This window comes from Erythrolamprus reginae, chromosome 3, assembly GCF_031021105.1.
Source record: "Erythrolamprus reginae isolate rEryReg1 chromosome 3, rEryReg1.hap1, whole genome shotgun sequence".
Lineage (NCBI taxonomy): Eukaryota > Metazoa > Chordata > Lepidosauria > Squamata > Dipsadidae > Erythrolamprus > Erythrolamprus reginae.
The window spans coordinates 224,980,522-225,001,294 of NC_091952.1; the positions used below are offsets into that span (position 1 = coordinate 224,980,522).

At 41.0% G+C, this 20,773-nt stretch overlaps 1 protein-coding gene across 4 annotated transcripts in view; it reads right to left on the reverse strand.

The window, feature by feature from the left end:
- The window catches only part of RUNX1T1 (RUNX1 partner transcriptional co-repressor 1), a 210,804-nt gene that overhangs the window by 36,514 nt on the left and 153,517 nt on the right, over positions 1-20,773 (reverse strand). For all 4 annotated transcript variants that reach the window (XM_070748033.1, XM_070748031.1, XM_070748032.1 and 1 more), the window contains 3 exons: positions 9,902-10,152; positions 5,205-5,290; positions 2,944-3,139 (listed from right to left, as the gene is read on the reverse strand). In XM_070748033.1, coding sequence (XP_070604134.1) covers positions 2,944-3,139; positions 5,205-5,290; positions 9,902-10,152 — 533 coding nt within the window. The remainder of the gene's footprint in view (positions 1-2,943; positions 3,140-5,204; positions 5,291-9,901; positions 10,153-20,773) is intronic.

Consider the following 20,773-nt stretch of genomic DNA (forward strand, 5'->3'; position numbering starts at 1 on the left):
ACAAAAGGTACCGCAAGTTGTCCTTGAGCAAGTAAATCTGCTTCTTCAACAGAAATTCTTAGAGGGCGGGATGCCCATCTTCCAAACAAATGTTTGAGTATTTCTTACAAATAGTTTATGCTAAGCATGTACCAGTAAGTCAATTTGGAGTAGTGCTTAACTTGTTGGCCTAGAAACCAGGAAACTGAGTTCTAGTCCCACTTTAGGCATGAAAGCCAGATGGGTGGCTTTTGGCCAGGCATTTTCTCCCAGCCCAACCCACTACACAGTGTTGTTGTTGTGGATGATAATAGGAGGAGGTAAGACTATTAGATATGTTCACCGCCTTGAGTATTTAAAAAAATAAAAATAAAGGCCAGATTATAAGCAAATAAGTAAATAAAACATGCAAATAGAAATAGAATTTCAAAAAAGTGGTTCAGGATAAATAACTTTAAATGTAAGAAAAAATAACGCAAATAACATTACAATTATTTATTCTTATCACTGCAATCGGATAGAAAACTAGGTTCGTTTAGTGCACCAATTGCGGCCCTATTTGGATCGGGAATCTCTACTCACAGTCACTCATGTCCTTACCACCTTCAGGCAGGCAACGTGTTCTGCATGGAACCACCCTTGAAAAGTGTTCAGAGACTACAATTAGTCCAGAACATAGCTGTGCGAACTGTTGAAGGTACACCCACATCACGCCAATACTCTGTCTCCGGACACAATTCAAAGTGTTGGTTATCATCTATATGGCTTAGGTCCTGACTATCTATGGGAATGTCTTCTGCCCCATAACACCCAGTGACCGATTAGGGGCCACAGGGTTGGCGTTCTCGGGTCCCGTTGGCCAAACAATGCTGTTTGGTGGAGCTATGGGGAAAGGCCTTCTTTGTGGCGGCTCCGGCTCTCTGGAGCCAGCTGCCCCCAGAGATCTGTACTGCCCCCACCCTCCTGGCCTTCTGAAAGGCTCTGAAAACCTGGCTTTGTTGGCAGGCCTGGCGCTATTGAGCCTCACTATTCAGCTCTGGGCAGAAGTAATGAATGTTTTTATTGAATGAATGTTGAGGGGGTTTATATTGTGATACTGTTTTATATTGCTTATATATTTTTAATATATTGTTTATATTACTTGTATAGCTCCCAGAGTCCGAAATGAGTTGGGTGGCTTATAAATTTAATACATAAATAGATTAATTAATTAAATAATCAATCAATCAATCAATCAATCAATCAATCAATAAATTAAATAAATAAATAATCTAATAAAATCAACAAAGAAGGGTTTTTTTGAGGACTGGGGTGGAAGAGTGTTTTAAATTCCAGGTCTGTGCTAATGCTATTGTCTTTCAACCACAGTTCTCCAAGGTCTCAGACAGAAATACTGTATATCTCAACATCCATAAATTACTTTTAACTATAGATGCCCACAATTCGGCATGCATCTGTTACCGTACCTTATCTCACACCATTTCTTATTATTAGAAAGGTCGTAAGCCGGAGTAGCAACTAGCATATGTGTGCTTGCTATTTCACCTGGTGCAAAGGTTGCAGAGAATTCTGGATTAAAGCCATTATTACAAACTTGAAAAAGGATAGATTATAGCTATAATTGAAACTGATCTACAGAATGGGTACCGATATAAATCATAAAGGGGGTGGGGAGGAGAGACACAAAGGCATAACAGATGGCCGTCTTCCCCATCCATAGCTACTGAAGATGACAAGCTGGTAATTTTTACTGGGTGGTTTAGCTCATTAAAAATGACAAAGGGGATTTGTGACATTTACAACATACAGAAAAATGCAGTGTTTGTTCTTTGTGATACAATATTTCTTAAAAACATGCTGTAAGCACGGGATAGCACCTATAGTACGCAGTTCTTATCTTGTCTTATAGGCAACTCATCAATTGTTGACTATTTTCCTTATGAACTAGCAACATAGTGCCATTATATTATTTTCCTTTTATTAAATTCTATAATTTAATAAAGTAATTATTATTACTTTAAATTAAAATATTTCTTTACTTTAATAATAGGAATACCTCCCATCCTTACGAGGTGGGTAAAATGAGGACCTGGATTGTGGGGGCAATACGTGGCTCTGTTAAAAAGTGCTGTTGCTAACATGTTGTAAGCCACCCCGAGTCTAAAGAGAACGGCAGCATAAAAATTGAATGAATGAATGAATGAATGAATGAATGAATGAATGAATGAATAAATAAAATAGCAATAGCACTTAGACTTATATACCACTTCAGTGCTTTATAGCTTTCTCTAAGGCTAATCAGCTTGCAGAGTCAGCATATTGCCCCCAACAATCTGGGTCCTTATTTTACCCACCTGAGAAGGATGGAGGGCTGAGTCAACCTTGAGCCTGGTGAAATGTGAACTGATGAACTACAGCCAGCAGTCAGCAGAAGCAGCGTGCAATACTGCTGTCTGACCACTGCACCACCTTTATTACTTTACTCAATATAGTAAAGTAATAAAGTAAAAGACAATAAACTACATATTGTCTTTAGTAAGGCAATCTAATTCTAATTCATTATTATCATACTGGGTTTAAAAGGGAAACTGCAAATGAAAGGCATGTGCTTGAAAGGGTTTTAATATTTTTTACTTTCAAGAGACAACAATATAGGACCAGCACACCAGTTCTTTTCTGCAACAATTTATAATGATAGCCTTTTTCTTTTCTTTCACCAATAAACATAATTCCTATAACCTAATCCAACGTGAATGCATAGAGCTAAATATTGTGATTCAATAATCCTACACCTTCTCTTTAAAGTATGATTTTAAATATAGCCAATCATTTTATAGCCACAAAACTGTAATTAAAAAACAAAACAAAACGACTGAGATTAAAAAAGAGGACAGGTGCAAGTTCATAAACACAGCAACATAAAAGTGTTCAAAGTTGTTTCTGAATGGTTTAAAGACACCGTACCTAAAGGGATGGGATCCGGGTTCACTGGACTCTGCTGCCTAGAATGATTGCTACCGTTGCCTTTTTTCAAATCCTCTGCATCGCTGTACCGCCGTATCCAATAATTAAGTTCTTCCCGGTCAGCTTCTTGACATCGCCGTAGCACAGTGAGAGATCGCCTTGTTTTTTCTACCATGTCCATGATGCAATTTAAGAGCTAGATGTCAAAAAGGGAAAGAGAATGATGAAATGTTAATGTTTATTTGATGTATATCAATCAGAGCTGGAAGGGACCTTCAAGGTCTTCTAGTCCAACCCCCTACTCAAGAGAGACCCTAGACCAGAGGTAGGCATGACTTCTATGACTTATAGACTTCAACTCCCAGAATTCCTGAGCCAATCACGCAAGCTCAGGGATTCTGGGAATTGAAGTCCATATGTCATAGAAGAGCCAACTTTGCCTATCCCTGCCCTTGACCATTTCAGACTGTCCAATTTCTTCTTAAAAACCTCCAGTGATGAAGCACCCAGAACTGGTTAATTGTTCTCATTGTCAGGAAGTTTCTTCTTAATTCCAGGTTGCTTCTCTCCTTGATTAGTTTCCATCCATTGTTTCTTGTCCTGCCTCGCTTTGGAAAATGAGTTGACCCCCTCTTCTTTGTGGCAACCTCTCAAATATTGGAATACTGTCCATAATATTACACCCATAAGACCTAGATTCCATAGAAAAGGGTCACACTTAATTGGTCCTCTGCATACAAGTGTCAAATGGACTTCCACCATTCACTGCTGTCATGTTTTCCCAGTAGGACATGATACTTAAGTTTTACCACTGATTGCCACACATAAACAGACTGTATTTTCTAGGTGAACTGTTGAATGAGAACTAAGCCGGCTCACAGTTCCACTCTGTCTGGGTGGCTGATTATGTTTGAGTATCTGGAACACCTGACATTAACAAAGCAGTGAAGTGGATTTTAGCCAATTTAATCTGGTGGTCAGCCAGCACAGAGCAAGTCCAACTGTTAGTCCAAGTCATTTCCCATTCAGAAGGGCCATTAGCAATATTTACTGGGGGAGGAGCAAGGACAGATGAGAGAAGTAACTGCTACTGCTGTTACAGAAGCATTATATCTGTTATAGTATCTACTATAAGGGACTCAATGGGGAAGTTAGTTTGGAGTTCCAACTTTTTCCACAATGGGGACAATGTCTGAAATATTGAGAAGGCATAGGACAGACACACAAGGCAGAGATGAAGGATGGAGGTACCACACAGCAATTGCCATGTGCTATGAATATCCTTCCTCCCAATGCTGTCTTAAAAGTTATATTTCTAATTTCTATTTTTCTAATCAGGTGTGCAAAGGAAATAAAGCACTCAGCCTGTGAACAGCCTGATTTTTTAGTTCCAAAGAATGTGTAGGACAACTACCTCTTATGCATAAATCTCCTACTCTTCTTTAAACATATTAGTTACCATTTGTTTTTAAATAGGAAAGCAAAGGAAATCCCAGTACCCAGATATGACATTTTTGGCCATTCTCCAGCAGATCCCAATACTAGGTTTCCGAAGGAGCCTTCAACAATTTAAATGGTTGTATGCCCATCTGCTACAAACATTTGTTTTCATGCTGATCCTGTGAAAACTGCTGGGCTCATTTATCATGGGATGGCTTGGGAAATAGTTTTAAAGATAAGGGACAATTTGAGTCCAGTTGGACATCTTAGTGAATGTCTCAAGAATTGGCAATTCAACAATAGCATTCACCCAATTGCCAAGCAGACCTCATTCCAAATAATGTAAATAATGTAAATAATAAATAACAACAACAACAACAACAATAATAATAATAATCAGAATTTCAGTGATATCTCATATGAAAATGGCAAGTGTCACTTCAATGAGTTCAAAATAGTTGACGTTCAACTTGGCGTTTTTCCTCTTGTAACCATAAACATCTCTCTCTCTATCTCTCTCTCCCCCCCCCCACACACATATAGATTATGAAAATTTGTAGCCTAGTCCTATATATGTTTGCAGATCAGTGTGAATCTCTGTTATATTAGCACAAAGACAAGCAAAAACCATGAAGTTTGGAAACAGGATTCATCATTATGTGTGAAGACCACTCCAATCGATAAGCGTAAAGAGGATGCGGCTGCAAATTTTCATACACTATGGGCAAAGATAATAAGCACTTCTCACTAATTGTAAACTTAAAATTAAGTTTAAAACTTGTTATGCATATACTACTGAACAGAATACAGACATTCCTTACATGGTCAAGGTGTTTCCATTCTTCGGCCCATTCTCTATCTGTTAGTCTATGATCAATCATTTCTTCTTGACGTGTCCCATGCAACCCTACCAGAAAAAGTGTAAAGTGTTACATATGAATAACATGATTGGTCATCTAACAATAGCTTAATGTTCAGTCTATGGCTATAAATATATGCATTACTAAATCTGCTTGATTAGGTGCATTGCATAGGACAGGTAGTTCTTTTCTAATTCTTGAGTTTGCTTTTAATATTATTAGAGGCATTAAATTGGTTAAAGATGTATATGAATAAATGGGAAGAAATATAGTAAAATTAATGCAATATATTAATGGGATATAAGTTGATTTTGATTAATTGATTAAATTTGAATTTGCTATGTAAATAACTTTCCTCTGTTTATTCTTTAATTCTATTATATCCTACAGGTATTTTAAGATGTTTGTAGTAAGATATATTGTTAGACAGTTAAATATTTATGTGAAATATGAGGAAATGATGTAGACAAAATGAATCGAACATTTAAAAAGGATATAAATTTATAAAATTGATTAAGCTTAACAATTTTTTAGATTAGAAGAAAGATCAATTATAAACAAAACAAATGGTATAAGGAATATAATGATATGAAATTTTAAAGATGAATATTAATGAATATTAATTAGATTTGGATGAAATTCAGAACTAATTATATCATGCCACCAAAAATAAGATACTGTACTTTGAGAGAATGGAACAAAAATGGAAGATGGATTTCTGAATGTGTTCCCTACTAGAAAATATATTAAATTGAGGTTATTTTTAAAGAAGGTATAAATTGAATATTAAATAAGTGGATCTACAATTGGAGGAGGGTTTTTAGTTACTAAGAAAGTAAACAAGGATGAGAAGGAGATATTATGGCTAAGAAGCAAAAATATTTCATTAAATACAGGAAGATATATTAGTGGTAAATTTAATTAGAAGATAATTGGTTTATGTGGATGACAAAATTAGAAAAAGAGACAGCGGGAGATAAATGATGTATACCGAAAGTAAATAGATATGGAATGAAGAACTAGTAATGATTATAAGTGGTGATTGATATATGCTTATTATATTGTATGGTATTGAAGCTATATGATATTATGTGCGTATGGAGAGAAAAAAAAGGAATTCATCTTTGGTGCATGAGCTCTCAGTGTACATAAACAATACATTCAACACGAATCATAAGATATAACGGTGACAGTCATAGGATACTATTGTAAATAAGCAATGAAAGTCATACTAGGAAACTAAATAGGACTTAGCAATACCACTTAGACTTACATAATACTTTACAGTAGTATATACAGTGTTCCCTCGATTTTCGCGGGTTCGAACTTCGTGAAAAGTCTATACAGTGATCCCCCGGTTATTGCGTCCCCGACCATTGCGAACAGGGTAATTCGCGATTTTTCAACCCGGAAGTAAACTCCACCATCTGCGCATGCGTGCCCTTCCACGCATGCGTAGATGGTGGAGTTTCCCCGCCGGGCAGAGGCTTCCCTGGGTCTTCCCCCTCTTTCTCTATGTTGCTTCTTCCTCTCTCACACTCTCTTCCTCCCTCTCTCATCTCTTTCTTTCCTTCTCTCTCTTTCTCTATCTCTCCCCCTCTTGCTCTCGAGCGGCCGCCTAGCAGCTGATCTGCTCGGCAGCGCAGCAGCAGCGAGGAGCCGAAGATCTTCGGCTCCTCGCTGGTGCTGCGCTGCCGAGCAGATCAGCTGCTAGGCGGACGAAGGAACCTTCCCTGGGTCTTCCCCGCCCGGATCTTCGGCTCCTCGCTGCAGCCGCGCGCCCCTCGCCTTCGCCTCACCTGGCGGGCGAAGGAGGGCACAGCTCCGGCCGCTCGCCTCGGAGCCGGTCTGCCTCACTGCCTCCAGTCCGCGGCAATTCCCCTCAGCACGCTGCCGGATCCAGCGGGGGAGGGGGGGAAGTGAAGGCGCGGCGATGGGCAAGGGCTGCCAGTGAGCCTTCTCCGTCCCTTTCCTGCTGCACCGGTCTGGGGCCAAGTGGGCGGGGGGCGGCCGGGACCTCGCCTATCTCCGCCGCCCGCATCGCCCCTCCGGCGGGCCGGCCTCCCCCGCCCGCCTCTGCTGCAGCCGCCACCGCCTCCCCGACTGGCACAAAAGGGCCCCGCCCGCCCCGCCCCGAAGCTTACCTTGCGGCGGGATTCCCTCCCCCCGCAGCCAAAACTAAAAGCCTGTCTCTTTTTTTTCTTGCGGCGAGCCCAAGCCGTTTCTCTCTCGACCGCAGCCGAGCTTCCCTCGGCCCCCTTTGGCCCCGTCGCCTCCTCCCCGCCTGCCTTTCCTCGCCAAGCGCACGAAAAAAAAGAGAGAAGGCTTCTACCAGAAGCCGGGTTGGGGGTTCCCATGTCGGCGGGGATGTTTTAAAACACCCGCGCGACTTTCCAATGAGTCCCGAAGACAAACGCGTTGTCTTCGGGACTCATTGGAAAGTTGCGCGGGTGTTTTAAAACATCCCCGCCGACATGAGGGGCTCGCTAGCACACCCCCAAACCCGGGTTGGGGGTTCGGGGGTGTGCTAGGGAGCCTCCCATGTCGGCGGGGATGTTTTAAAACACCCGCACCACTTTCCAATGAGTCCCGAAGACAAACGCGTTGTCTTCGGGACTCATTGGAAAGTGGCGCGGGTGTTTTAAAACATCCCCGCCGACATGGGAGGCTCGCTAGCACACCCCCAAACCCGGGTTGGGGGTTCGGGGGTGTGCTAGGGAGCCTCCCATGTCGGCGGGGATGTTTTAAAACACCCGCGCGACTTTCCAATGAGTCCCGAAGACAAACGCGTTGTCTTCGGGACTCATTGGAAAGTGGCGCGGGTGTTTTAAAACATCCCCGCCGACATGGGAGGCTCGCTAGCACACCCCCAAACACGGGTTGGGGGTTCGGGGGTGTGCTAGGGAGCCTCCCATGTCGGCAGGGATGTTTTAAAACACCCGCGCCACTTTCCAATGAGTCCCGAAGACAAACGCGTTGTCTTCGGGACTCATTGGAAAGTGGCGCGGGTGTTTTAAAACATCCCCGCCGACATGGGAGGCTCGCTAGCACACCCCCAAACCCGGGTTGGGGGTTCGGGGGTGTGCTAGGGAGCCTCCCATGTCGGCGGGGATGTTTTAAAACACCCGCGCCACTTTCCAATGAGTCCCGAAGACAAACGCGTTGTCTTCGGGACTCATTGGAAAGTGGCGCGGGTGTTTTAAAACATCCCCGCCGACATGGGAGGCTCGCTAGCACACCCCCAAACCCGGGTTGGGGGTTCGGGGGTGTGCTAGGGAGCCTCCCATGTCGGCGGGGATGTTTTAAAACACCCGCGCGACTTTCCAATGAGTCCCGAAGACAAACGCGTTGTCTTCGGGACTCATTGGAAAGTGGCGCGGGTGTTTTAAAACATCCCCGCCGACATGGGAGGCTCGCTAGCACACCCCCAAACCCGGGTTGGGGGTTCGGGGGTGTGCTAGGGAGCCTCCCATGTCGGCGGGGATGTTTTAAAACACCCGCGCGACTTTCCAATGAGTCCCGAAGACAAACGCGTTGTCTTCGGGACTCATTGGAAAGTGGCGCGGGTGTTTTAAAACATCCCCGCCGACATGGGAGGCTCGCTAGCACCCCCCCAAACCCGGGTTGGGGGTTCGGGGGTGTGCTAGGGAGCCTCCCATGTCGGCGGGGATGTTTTAAAACACCCGCGCGACTTTCCAATGAGTCCCGAAGACAAACGCGTTGTCTTCGGGACTCATTGGAAAGTGGCGCGGGTGTTTTAAAACATCCCCGTCGACATGGGAGGCTCGCTAGCACACCCCCGAACCCCCAACCCGGGTTAGGGGGGTGCTAGCGAGCCCCCCATCTCGGCGGGGACGTTTTAAAACACCCGCGCCGCCCCCAAGTAAAAACACCATCTGCACATGCGCAGAAGGTGTTTTTACTTCCGCAGCGCTACTTCGCGAAAACCCGCTCGTTGCGGGGGGTCCTGGAACGGAACCCTCGCAAAGAGCGGGGGATCACTGTACCACAGTTTTTCAAAAATATTAATTAAAAAATACTTCATGGTTTTTTATCCTATATCACGTTTTCCCCCGCCCAATGACGTCATATGTCATCGCCAAACTTTTATCCGCCTTTAATAAATATTTTTTTAATAAACTTTAATAAATAAACATGGTGAGTAATAATCTAAATGGTTGCTAAGGGAATGGGAAATTGCAATTTAGGGGTTTAAAGTGTTAAGGGAAGGCTTGTTATACTGTTCATAGCCAAAAATAGTGTATTTACTTCCGCATTTCTACTTCGCGGAAATTCAACTTTCGCGGGCAAGTCTCGGAACGCATCCCCCGCGAAAATTGAGGGAACACTTTATACTACTTTACAGCATTTTACAGCTTTCTCTAAGCAGCTTACAGAGTCCGCATATTTTCCCTAACAATCTGGGTCCTCATTTTATCAACCTGGGAAGGAGTGAAAGCTTGTGAGATTCAAATTGCCAAATTGCAGTCAGCTGGCAGTCAGCAGAAGTAGCCTGCAGTACTGCATTCTAACCACTGAGCCACTGTGGCTAAATAAAACAATATGTCATGGATGGGTATCTTCAGGCAAGCACTATCATTCAAATAACAACTGAAGTATGAAGACTGAAGCCCCTGTGAAGGGAGAGCTTTGCTTACCCATAGGTCTGTTTCTGTCCCTGAGGTCCCTGTGGTTGGGGTGTCTGTATGAGTCCCTGTAGTGGTGGGCAATGGCCATATCATCCAAACGGTAATGCTGAGGTGGAGGCGGAGTAGGGTGAGGCAGACCATTAGGCTGGTAAGACAAGTTGTTATTTGGACTGTACCGCTGGCCCGGGCTAATAGTGCACGGCCGCTTGCTTGGATGCTCTGAGTGCAAAGGCTCTCTGTCAAAGCCATTTTCTTTGGTTCTACGGAGGGAAAAAAGATACATACGTTTGATTAAGACTTTTTCCAAGCCACAAGGAAATGCTGCACAACACTGATTATTTTGCCTTCTCCAATTCCCCCCCCCCCCAAAGTAATAGGGAGATAAAGTCCCAAAATATATAGAATGTATCAGCTTGAGAAAACTGCAGTGCAGGTAATCTTCCACTTACCACAGTTCACTTAGCGACCATTCAAACTTACAACGACACTGAAAAAAATGACTTATGACTATTTTTCCACATTTATGGCCACTGCAGAAACCCCATGGTCAATGTGATTGACATTTGGCATGCTTGACAACTGACTCACTTTATTTATTGATTTTTTAAAAAAATATTGCTTTTATTCTACTGCATTTAAAAGAATTGACTCTCTCTCTCTCTTGTTCTCTTTCTCTCTCTCTCTCTCTCTCTTTCTCTCTCTCTCTCTTTCTCTCTCTCTCTCTCTTTTTCTCTCTCTTTCTCTCTTTCTCTCTCTCTCTCTTTCTCTCTCTCTCTCTCTCTGTGTGTACATACATTTATGATGCTGGTGGTATCCCGGGGTCATATGATCCCCTTTTGCAACCTTTTGACAAGCAAAATAAATGGGGAAATCAGATTCACTCAACTACCATATTGCTAATTTAACACCTGCGGTGTTACCCGTGGCAAGAAAAGTCATAAAATTATGACTTTTAACAACAATTAACCAATCAACAACATTTTTCACTTTAAATTTTGGGGTCAATTGTGGTTGTAAGTTGAGGGCTACCTGTAGATTATTTACTACTGATTACTAATTTTAGATTTAACTCAAAATATATTCAGTTTAGGTTGACTTCCCTGTTGGAAGAAAGCAAAATACAAATTGTATACAGTGATCCCTCGATTAGCACGGTCTCGATTAGTGCGAAACGCTGCAACGCGGTTTTTCAAAAAATATTAATTAAAAAATACTCCACGGTTTTTTTGCTATACCACGGTTTTTCCCACCCGATGACGTCATACGTCATCACCAAGAGTCACTTCTCTGTCTCTTTCTCTTTCTTTCCTGTCACTATGCTTCAATCATTTTCTCATTTCTCTTTTTTCTCCCCTTTTTTCTATCATTTCTCTCTCTCTTTCTTCCTCTCTCACACTCTCTTCCTCCCTTCTCTCTCCCCCCCCTCCACTTGCCCACGAGAAGAAAAAAAGCAACCTCTGCCGGGCAGCTCCCCTTGTGCCCCCGCTTTGTACCTGCCTCTTTTGGGGATTTTTTTTTCTTTTCTTTTTTGCGCTGGCAGCGGGAGCTGTTGGGGAGGGCTCTGCCGGGAAGGCCTCTCAGCTGCAGAGCCGAATGGGGGCGGAGGCAACAGCGGAGCCCGGCGCTGGGGCCATGCGAGGCTGTTCATCCAGGGGGGCGTGGACTGGCAAGTCGCCCTCCTTTCTCTCTCTTTCTCAAGATCGCTTGCCGCTTGCCTATTGCAGCGAAGGAGGCGAAGCAAGGCTCCAAGCTGCAAAGCGGCAAGCGGCAAGCGATCTTGGAGTTTCCCCTTTGCCTGGGCGGCAGGAAGACCAAGGGAAGGTTCCTTCAGCTGCCCAACACCTGATCCGCTCCGCAGCGCGGCAGCAGCGAGGAGCCGAAGATGGGGTTTCCTCTTTGCCTTTACCCCATCTTCGGCTCCTCGCTGCTTCCGCGCTGCGGAGCAGATCAGCTGTTGGGCGGCTGAAGGAAACTTCCCTTGGTCTTCCCCGCCGCCCACACGCAAACTCCACCATCTGCGCATGTGCGGCCATGAAAAAAATGGCGCACATGCACAGATGGTGGTTTTTACTTCCGCATCCAGTATAACGCGGAAATCGGTTAGCGCGGGAGGTCTTGGAACGTAACCCCCGCGCTAACCGAGAGATCACTGTATATGAATAAATGAATGATTAGGGCAGAGGTCTTCAAACTTGGCAACTTTAAGAGATAAGCATAACTGTCTGGAGAATTCTGGGAGTTGAAGTCCATAAGTTTTAAAATTGCCAAGTTTAGGGACCCCTGGAATAGGTTTTGCACAGCGAAGGCAATGCCGTCTTCGGCGCTACCGATACGTCCTTGGAGGCAAAATGCAATTGGGCTTTCAAGGGTCTCTAATTTATGTTCTGTCTGGGTCCCCCCAGACGCCAACACCAACCAAAAAGAGTATCCAGACACACTGGTAAAAAGCAAAGGCAGTTTATATTCTCGAAAGCAAACACAGGTAACAAAAACTGTTCTTACAGACAGGAACACGATGAAGCTTCACAGAGGTTTCACAAAGGCCAGGCAATAAAACAGGATTCTTGCTGGCAAAAACAACACAAGATAATAAAACCCACGCCTCCCCCAAGTCTTCAGCCTTCTAGGCCACAAGCCAGGATCAGAGACGCCAAGAATCGAAGCAAGGTCACAGGACTCCCAGTTGATAACTCTCCACAATACAGTAAGGGAGGGCCTGCCTTTTCAACCCTGCTGAGGAGAACCACACCCAAACCTAGCTGTCACCAATTCAGGGATGGAAATACCTTGATAATTGGCCCTTTCTTTGGGCTGCCCGTCTCTGCCTCATATCTATGATAGCCTGGGCGTCTTCATCTAATGAATCCAGGCTACTCGCTGGGGAGAGCCCCCCCCCAGGGGTCTCAGGCTGCTCTCCCTCCTCCTCTTCCTCTTCTGCCTGGTCCTCCCCCTCCTGTTCATCGTCATCCCCCTCTGAGCATGGATCCGGCAGAGTTCCCTGAGGAGCCTCAGGCTGAATCACAACAATTTACAGCCTTTATCAAAGAGTTCTAACATTTCTTCCCCATCTCAGCTATAATGTAAGTGGAAACATGAGAAAACCACACGGAAGAAAGTAGCCACCAGTTCATTGTAGGTTAACCCAGGAACTGCCTATATAACCATTTTAAAGTAAAAATCTTTGCAAATTAGGAAAAGTCTGTTTATTTCTATATCTACAGTGTACATCAAGGAATCAGGATTCTGCATATTCTTCTATTTACATTTCAAATATTTTACAGATGCATTTTAGAAATTCCATATTCAAAGACCACTTGTAAAATATCTATGTTTATATAGTGGCAATTAAAGCAGAGGTTGAAATGAGGCTTTTATTCAACATGCAGGGACAGACAGACAAAGCAAAAGTTGAAAGTAAAGTGTCATAACATGTTTACATAACTATACTTTTGAGGCAATGATATTCAAATTGGAATTTTTCAAATAAAATGACTATGGGGAACCTATCACAAACATACATTGATCACTTTCTGTACCTTTAAAAATTTATTGCACGTGATTGCTGTTACAGAGAAAACAATCTTCCTTCCTTGATAAGCCTACCAATGGTAATAGAAATGTTAAAAAAAAAGACTGATCTTCTTATAAGGAAAATAAAATCTCAGTTTTATATTGAATGTTAAAACTGTATATTTTATTGGATTGTTTTGGAGAGGTGGAGCAACCAACTGAAAAATTGGCATTGGCTTATAAAGCTGTAATGCAAATAATTTTGACAAGAGTTTAGAAGTGGGGAAACCTATCTCAATCTTAACATTTAAATGACTGTTTTGAGATGTGTATTCCTATTCCATTTAATTTAAATGGCTCAATAAAATAATAGAACCATCAAGTTGGAAGGTCATCTATTATAATACCTCACTTGTTGCATGATCTACTAAACCAATTCATACAGATGATTATCCAGCCTCTGCATGAAGACTGTCAATGAAGAAGCACTTATTAGGAAGAGCTGTGGTAGTGCAATGGAGTTAGAATGCAGTATTGAAGGCTTCTTCTGCTAACTGCTGACTACTAACAATTTGGCAGTTCAAATCTCACCAGGCTCAAGGTTGACTCATTCTTCCAAAATCGGTAAAATAAGGACCCAGATTGTTGGGGCAATATGCTGACTCTGTAAACTGCTTAGAGAGAGATATAAAGAACTGTGTAGCAGTTTATACTTTAAGTCTAAGTGCTATAGTGCTATTGCTACTTTATAAGGAAATCCATTCAACTGGTTGACCTCTTTTCGAATGTAAAATCCTTTCTAATATCTAGCTGAAATCAACTTCTATGTATTTTCAACTTTTGATTCTAGTCCTGTTTTCTCAGACAACAGAGAACATATAACAAGACACGTTTTCTCTTTACAGGACAACTTTTAAATAACTAAAATCAGTTCCCTTTAGGATTTGGGGTCTAGACCTCTTTACCATTTGGGTAGTTCTTCTCCTTATTTAACCTTTGTTGATGTTTTGTGATGCCCAGAATCAAATACAGTATTCTGAGTGGGGTTTATTTAAAAAAGAGATACATCAACTGGACTATACGATCCTATTCATACATCCCAAATAGCATTTGCTTTTATAGCAGATGCATCATACCTGGTTTACAATAATTACATCCTTTTTCCATTTTCCCATTCCCACCTAGTCCATATTTTACCATGATGTCATGAGAATCTTTGTTGAATGCTTTGTTGAATTCAAGGTTCATTTTATCCATGGCATTTCTCCAAATTATTCAGCTGGTAAATGTTTAAAAATGAAAAAGGAAGGGTCTGGCATGACTTGGGATAAACCAATTGTGGCTCTTGATAAGTATTGTAGTTAAGTTCACAAATACTTTCTTCCATAATTTGCTTTAAAATCATGCCAGTATAAATACCAAGCTGTCAAGTTTAACATTGTTCAGGCACTTCTCCTTTTCTTTTTAAAAGTAAAGGTTACATGGCTTTTCTCTAATCTCTAATCTTCTGAGTTATTCGCCAAAACTCTAATCTTCTGAGTTATTCGCCAGTTATGCAAGAATTCTCAAAGATTGCAATTAGAATTTCTAACCACCTACATTAATTTCTTTGGTATCCCAAGATACAATTCATTTCGTTTTGGGATCTTCTATTTATTTAAGTATATAATTTAATTTTAAACTATATATTTCCTTCATTGGTAATCTGCCTTCATTAGTAATTCTTTATTCATCTACCCTGAAGTTCCCCTCTTCTATTTATTTAGTCCTTTATATCCTGCTGTTATTATTTTTATAAATAACTCAAGCCAGTGAACTAATCCTTCCTCTATTTTCCTTACAAGCACCCTGTTTCCCCCAAAATAAGACATCCCTTGATAATAAGCCCAATCAGACTTTTGAGTGCATGGCAATAAGGCCAAGCGCTTATTTCAGAGTTTAACAAAAAATATAAGACAGGATCTTATTTTCGGGAAAACACAGTACAACTTTGTAAGGTGGCTTGGGCTGAAAAAGAATGACTAATCCAAAGTCACGTAGCTGATTTTAATGCATAAGGTATGATTTCAAACTCAACTTCTCCTGGTTTTTAGCCTTGACTAAAACAAATTGGCTCTTCATTTATGGCACAACAATCATCACGGTTTTGCCTTCTTTCTGAGCTATGATGTGTATGTGTGTGTGTACACACACACATATACACATACCTTTATTATTGTATGCTAGTGGAACGGAAGGGGAGAGAAATAATTCATTATTAGTAGCATTTAGAGTCTTAAGTGTGTAAATTATAGATGAGAACAGTTCTCAATAATTTTTTCTTGTTGGTTTGAACCTGAGACTGTCTTCAAATAGTACAAGCTTTGCAGGCTCCTAAACACATGCTAGGTTATTTATTTTATTTATTCAATTTTTGTGCTACCTGTGTCTCTTACAAGGTGAATCTCGGGGGTTTACAAGTTGAAGATCAAAATGTAACATGCACAATTTCCATTACAAAGAACAAAAGTTTTTTTTTAAAAAAAAGCAAGGGAAAAAGAGGTTATTTGCTACTGGCTGGGCTTTGAGATAGGGATGAAAAAAACTGATAAGAAGAAAAAGAATAATCTTCACAAGTTAAGTGCAACTATTGTTCACTATGGAAGATGAGTAGAATACAAGTGTCACTCAAAAGCTTGGAGGTTATATAAAAGAGAGCAATGAACTGTGGTCCACAATACCAAAGTAACTGTTCCAATGGATTAATTTCTAACTTAAAAAATAAGCCTGACAATAGTTTACTTTAACTATATTGGAAAAAACAGATGCAGTACAATCTAGATTCAAAACTCAAAATAATTTCTCCTAATGAGATCTAAAGAGATCAGGATCTCCCTCGGAACAAAAGTATATGGCATTTAATAAAAGATGCTGTATATAAATAAATACAGAGTTTTAAAAATAGAACAGAATAAAATTATTTATTGGCTTAGTGTCTTTGGACACACAAGGAATTTGTCTCTGGTGCATATGCTCTCAGTGTACATAAAAGAAAAGATTCATTTGTCAAGAATCATGAGGTACAATGCTTAATGATTGTCATATACAAAAATGAACTGTTCTTTTTGGAAAACTTACATATTTTCTGTAGGGACTGAAAAAAGGAGTTGAATATAGCCATATACAGATTTATATGCACACATACATATATCTATATCCATTTCTCACTTTGTTTTTAATATACTCAAGCAAAATTATTAAAAATGTGTTGTCTCCTCAGATGTCATTCTCTTCTCTCATTCAGTGACTGATGGCTTCCAGTGTTATTACAGAAACAGATTGATCTTTTTAATGAGCTCATTTAATAGACTCCAAAATCTCACCGTGGCTGCTCATCCATGTCAGACCATATGCACCAAGAAAACATTCACTGAGAGCTCTGCTGTCAGCCTGTTTTATAAAACTTTGCATATAGCAGAACTGGGCATATAGATAAAAAGCAAGAGGTAGAAAATGAATATGCAGACAAAGTGAGGAAGGAAGGAAGGAAGGAAGGAAGGAAGGAAGGAAGGAAGGAAGGAAGGAAGGAAGGAAGGAAGTTGTATATATTTGCAGTATTGCAGGCTAGTTCTGCCGACAGCCAGGAGTTCAATTCTCATAGACTCAAGGCTGACTCAGCTTTCTATCCTTTCGAGGTTGGTAAAATGAGGATCCGTTGTGATGTAAGGAATGTAAGTGGAACCCACCCCTGGTCTGGATTCACAAACGTCAGCATAGCCTTGAATATTTGGACCTCTGTAAAGTTGTCTTCTGTTGTATTCCCGAACTATAAAAATCATTGCTGCTTTGGCTATGATACAATCTCTGATTCTAACTGAAAATATTGCCTGCTTCTTTCACTAAGTATGCTATTTTCAGTGTGAGCTAATATACTATTTGCATTTCATCTCAATTATATAAAAGATTGTTAAAATTGTTATTTAACTGGACCACTATGACTATTACGTTGCTTAAATAAAATAAATTTTCCATCTAGATAATTCAATTTATCTATTTATCTATTTATTTAATTCGACTTCTATGCCGCCCAATTCCGAAGGACTCAGAGCGGCTTATAATAATATAAAAAAGATACAAATAAAATAAAAAGAAGTCAAACATAGAAATCTAAGACTATAAAACCCCAGTTAAAAAACCCACACACAATGAACTTTGCCAATCAATTCTTACATATCTTGGGTTCATATTGTACACAAAAGTAGTGAAACTAAAGAAGCTCTGTCACCAAATAGTGTTTAAAAATAATCTTGCACAGAAAGCTAGTCAACAAAATTGAACAAGAAATTACTAACAAACTACTTGGCCTAAGATTCAGAGAAATTTGAATTATTAGAGGAATCAGTAGAGGTTATAACTGCACTTGGATTAAGTCTGAGAGTCAAATAAACAATTAAAAGATACAGCTTTTAAAACGTTCTGATCTAGAGGTCTCAAATTCAGACTGTAAGGAGGGCAGCTATTAGGGTTTGAAAGGTTTTTCATACATCTCATGGATCAAAAATGAGAAACATCATGCCATGAAACATTTTTTATAAACAGCAATGACATCTGCAGGACTACCTCCTTTAAACTATGCTGACCCATCAGAAGTGATCCTTGTGGGAAAATTGCTAGCGATTCACCATTTTATTGAGATGAGAGAAGTGAGACCAGACAAAAATATTTTTGTAATTATTTTACCTATTTTATGGAACAGTCTTTCCTAGAAATAGAATCTTGATTGCCCATGATTGTGACATTTGAAGAACAACCGAATTCTTTCATGGGACTTTGAGTACTGAATATGTTTAGTCTTTAATATTGTACAGTATATTTATATTGCATTATTATTATTGATGTTCTTATTATACTCTATATTTTATATGAGTTTTGTTCAGGTTACTATGGTATTTTATTACAGGTAGTCCTCAGTTTAATGAGTTCTGTTCCCAAGGTTTGTCCTTCAGTTAAATTGAAGGTAATCTGTCACCGTATTATTGTATAAGTATTATTGTATAATGATTTTAAGCCATTGTGTATTTAACTTGAATCACTGTGTATTTAACACAAATGTTTCTACAATAGGCTCCTTTTTAAATTGTGAGTCTTCTTTAAACTGGGGTGTTGTTAACCAGGGACATGTTCAACTTTGTATGTATGATATGCATTACTGTAAGCCACTGAAGGTCTAGAAGGATTTAGAAGCATGCAAATTTAATAATCAAACTACAGTGGTACTTCTATTTATGAACTTAATTCGTTCCGTGACCAGGTTCTTAAATAGAAAAGTTTGTAAGAAGAAGCAATTTTCCCCATAGGAATCAATGTAAAAGCAAATAATGCATGCAATTGGGGAAACCACAGGGAGAGTGGAGGCCCTGTTTCCTCCCAGGAGATTTCTAGAGAGGCCCCATGGAGGCTTTCCCCCATGTTTTCCGGCCCTGTTTCCTCCCAGGAGATTCCTACAGAGGCCCCACGGAGGCTTCTCCCTGCCTTTTCCAGTTACAGTTTTGGAGGCTTGGGTTTGTAAGTGGAAAATGGTTCTTGAGAAGAGGCAAAAAAAATCTTGAACACCCGGTTCTTATCTAGAAAAGTTCATAAGTAGAGGCATTTGTAGGTAGAGGTACCACTGTATTTCACTAATCAAGCACAATTTCACTTTTGCTACTGAAATGGTATTTAACCTCTTTCCTTCCTGCCTGCCTAGAGTTCTTGCTTTCCATTGCCTTTCCCACCTCTCCCCAACCAACAGACTTGGAGGCCAGAGTTTTCTTCCTCTTTGATTACTTCCTTCTTCTGTCTTTCATACACCTCAACCTTTGTGGCCTGACTTCTCTAGAGAAGTGTTGATTCCCTGCTACTCTGATCAAAAAGTGTGGCATTGACCCCAAAGCACAACCTGTCATGGAGTGGAGAACTAATTAGAATTTCTGAAGGGCATCCCTGTGCAGCCCAGCCAACCATATCTTACGGTGGCCAGGAGACATGCTGTGGCCGCCCAAAACCAATCAACAGGTCATCTTTGCTTGCTGCTCTTCTTGGAATACTGTCTACGGGCCACCCACCAGGTGGTCATTCAATATATTTTATACAAGGCTGCAACTTTAAGACCCTTATTATGTTTAGCTTATAGCATATGAAAGATCTGGGATTTCAATATCTTCGGCACATTTATCCAAATATGTCAAGTATGACAATCACATGCAGGCCAATATGGAATATACAGTATATGAATCTTAGTAGTTAATTACATTATTGTGAGATATTTTGACATAGGACAATTCTGTATACTTTCCCCCATGTTCTGGGTAGTTCAAGTTGCATATATTCTAATGGACTAAATGAAAACATTGGAAGTGAAGAAGTGGATTTTTATTTTTAGAATATAAACATTCCTCAATGTGAAAATTGTGTTTACTGCAAATTAAATCACACCAGTATGTTTACATAATTTGCAAATAATATATAAACTACAGTTGAATTCAATAATAATTCTACATTTCACTGTTAGATTAGTTCCAATGTAGAAACTGTGGGGTAATAATGACAACTGTGCCATTACTATAAATTGCTTCATAATCTATAAAAAGTGCTAAATCAAAATCCACCTCCCTTTGTGCAACACATTTTTCTAGCCACATGTGTCCAATAAAATGATATAACAGATCCTCATTTCTCTTTACAGTTCCTCTTTAAATATTTTGAACCAGCAGTGAAATCCCTTCTGCGGTGAAGGGCCGCTCTTCTTACCTTCTACCGGAGCACCCTTGGAGGCTGTCGTGGGTACCCATGCACCCACTGGCGTAAAATTTGGCTTCTGCGCATGCGCAGCAAGCCAAATCTCATGCAAGAGCTAGATTTCGGCTATTTCCGCCAAAATCTTTGCTTCTGTGCATGCGCAGAAGCAAAAAAATCAGCAAAAATAGCCAAAATCTCACTCTCGTGCGCGTCCTCATGCGAGATTTGGCTGCACATGCGTAGAGGCCAAATCTCATGCCTGAACTCATAGCTGCACACACATCCAGGATTTTCCTACCAGAGCCACCTACTTGGGAGCACCTGCTGCTGCCCGCCACTGCCCTTCTGCCCATTAAATGTAGTATGGAGAGTTTCAGTGCTAGGCTACATTTTCTGACTGTAGCTTTTCTTTACTGTATGCAAGTGTTCTGCTAGGCCAAAGCCCAGTAACACATCCCATTCCCACCCATCCATCCATCTACTTTGCTTAGGCTCATCCCTCCTTATACACAGAAAGAAGTTCTATGCTTTTTGCTGGATGATGGAGATCTGTGGCATTTGTGGCAGGGAGAAGGTGGCATACTATTGCAGTGTTTCCCAACTTTGGCAACTTGA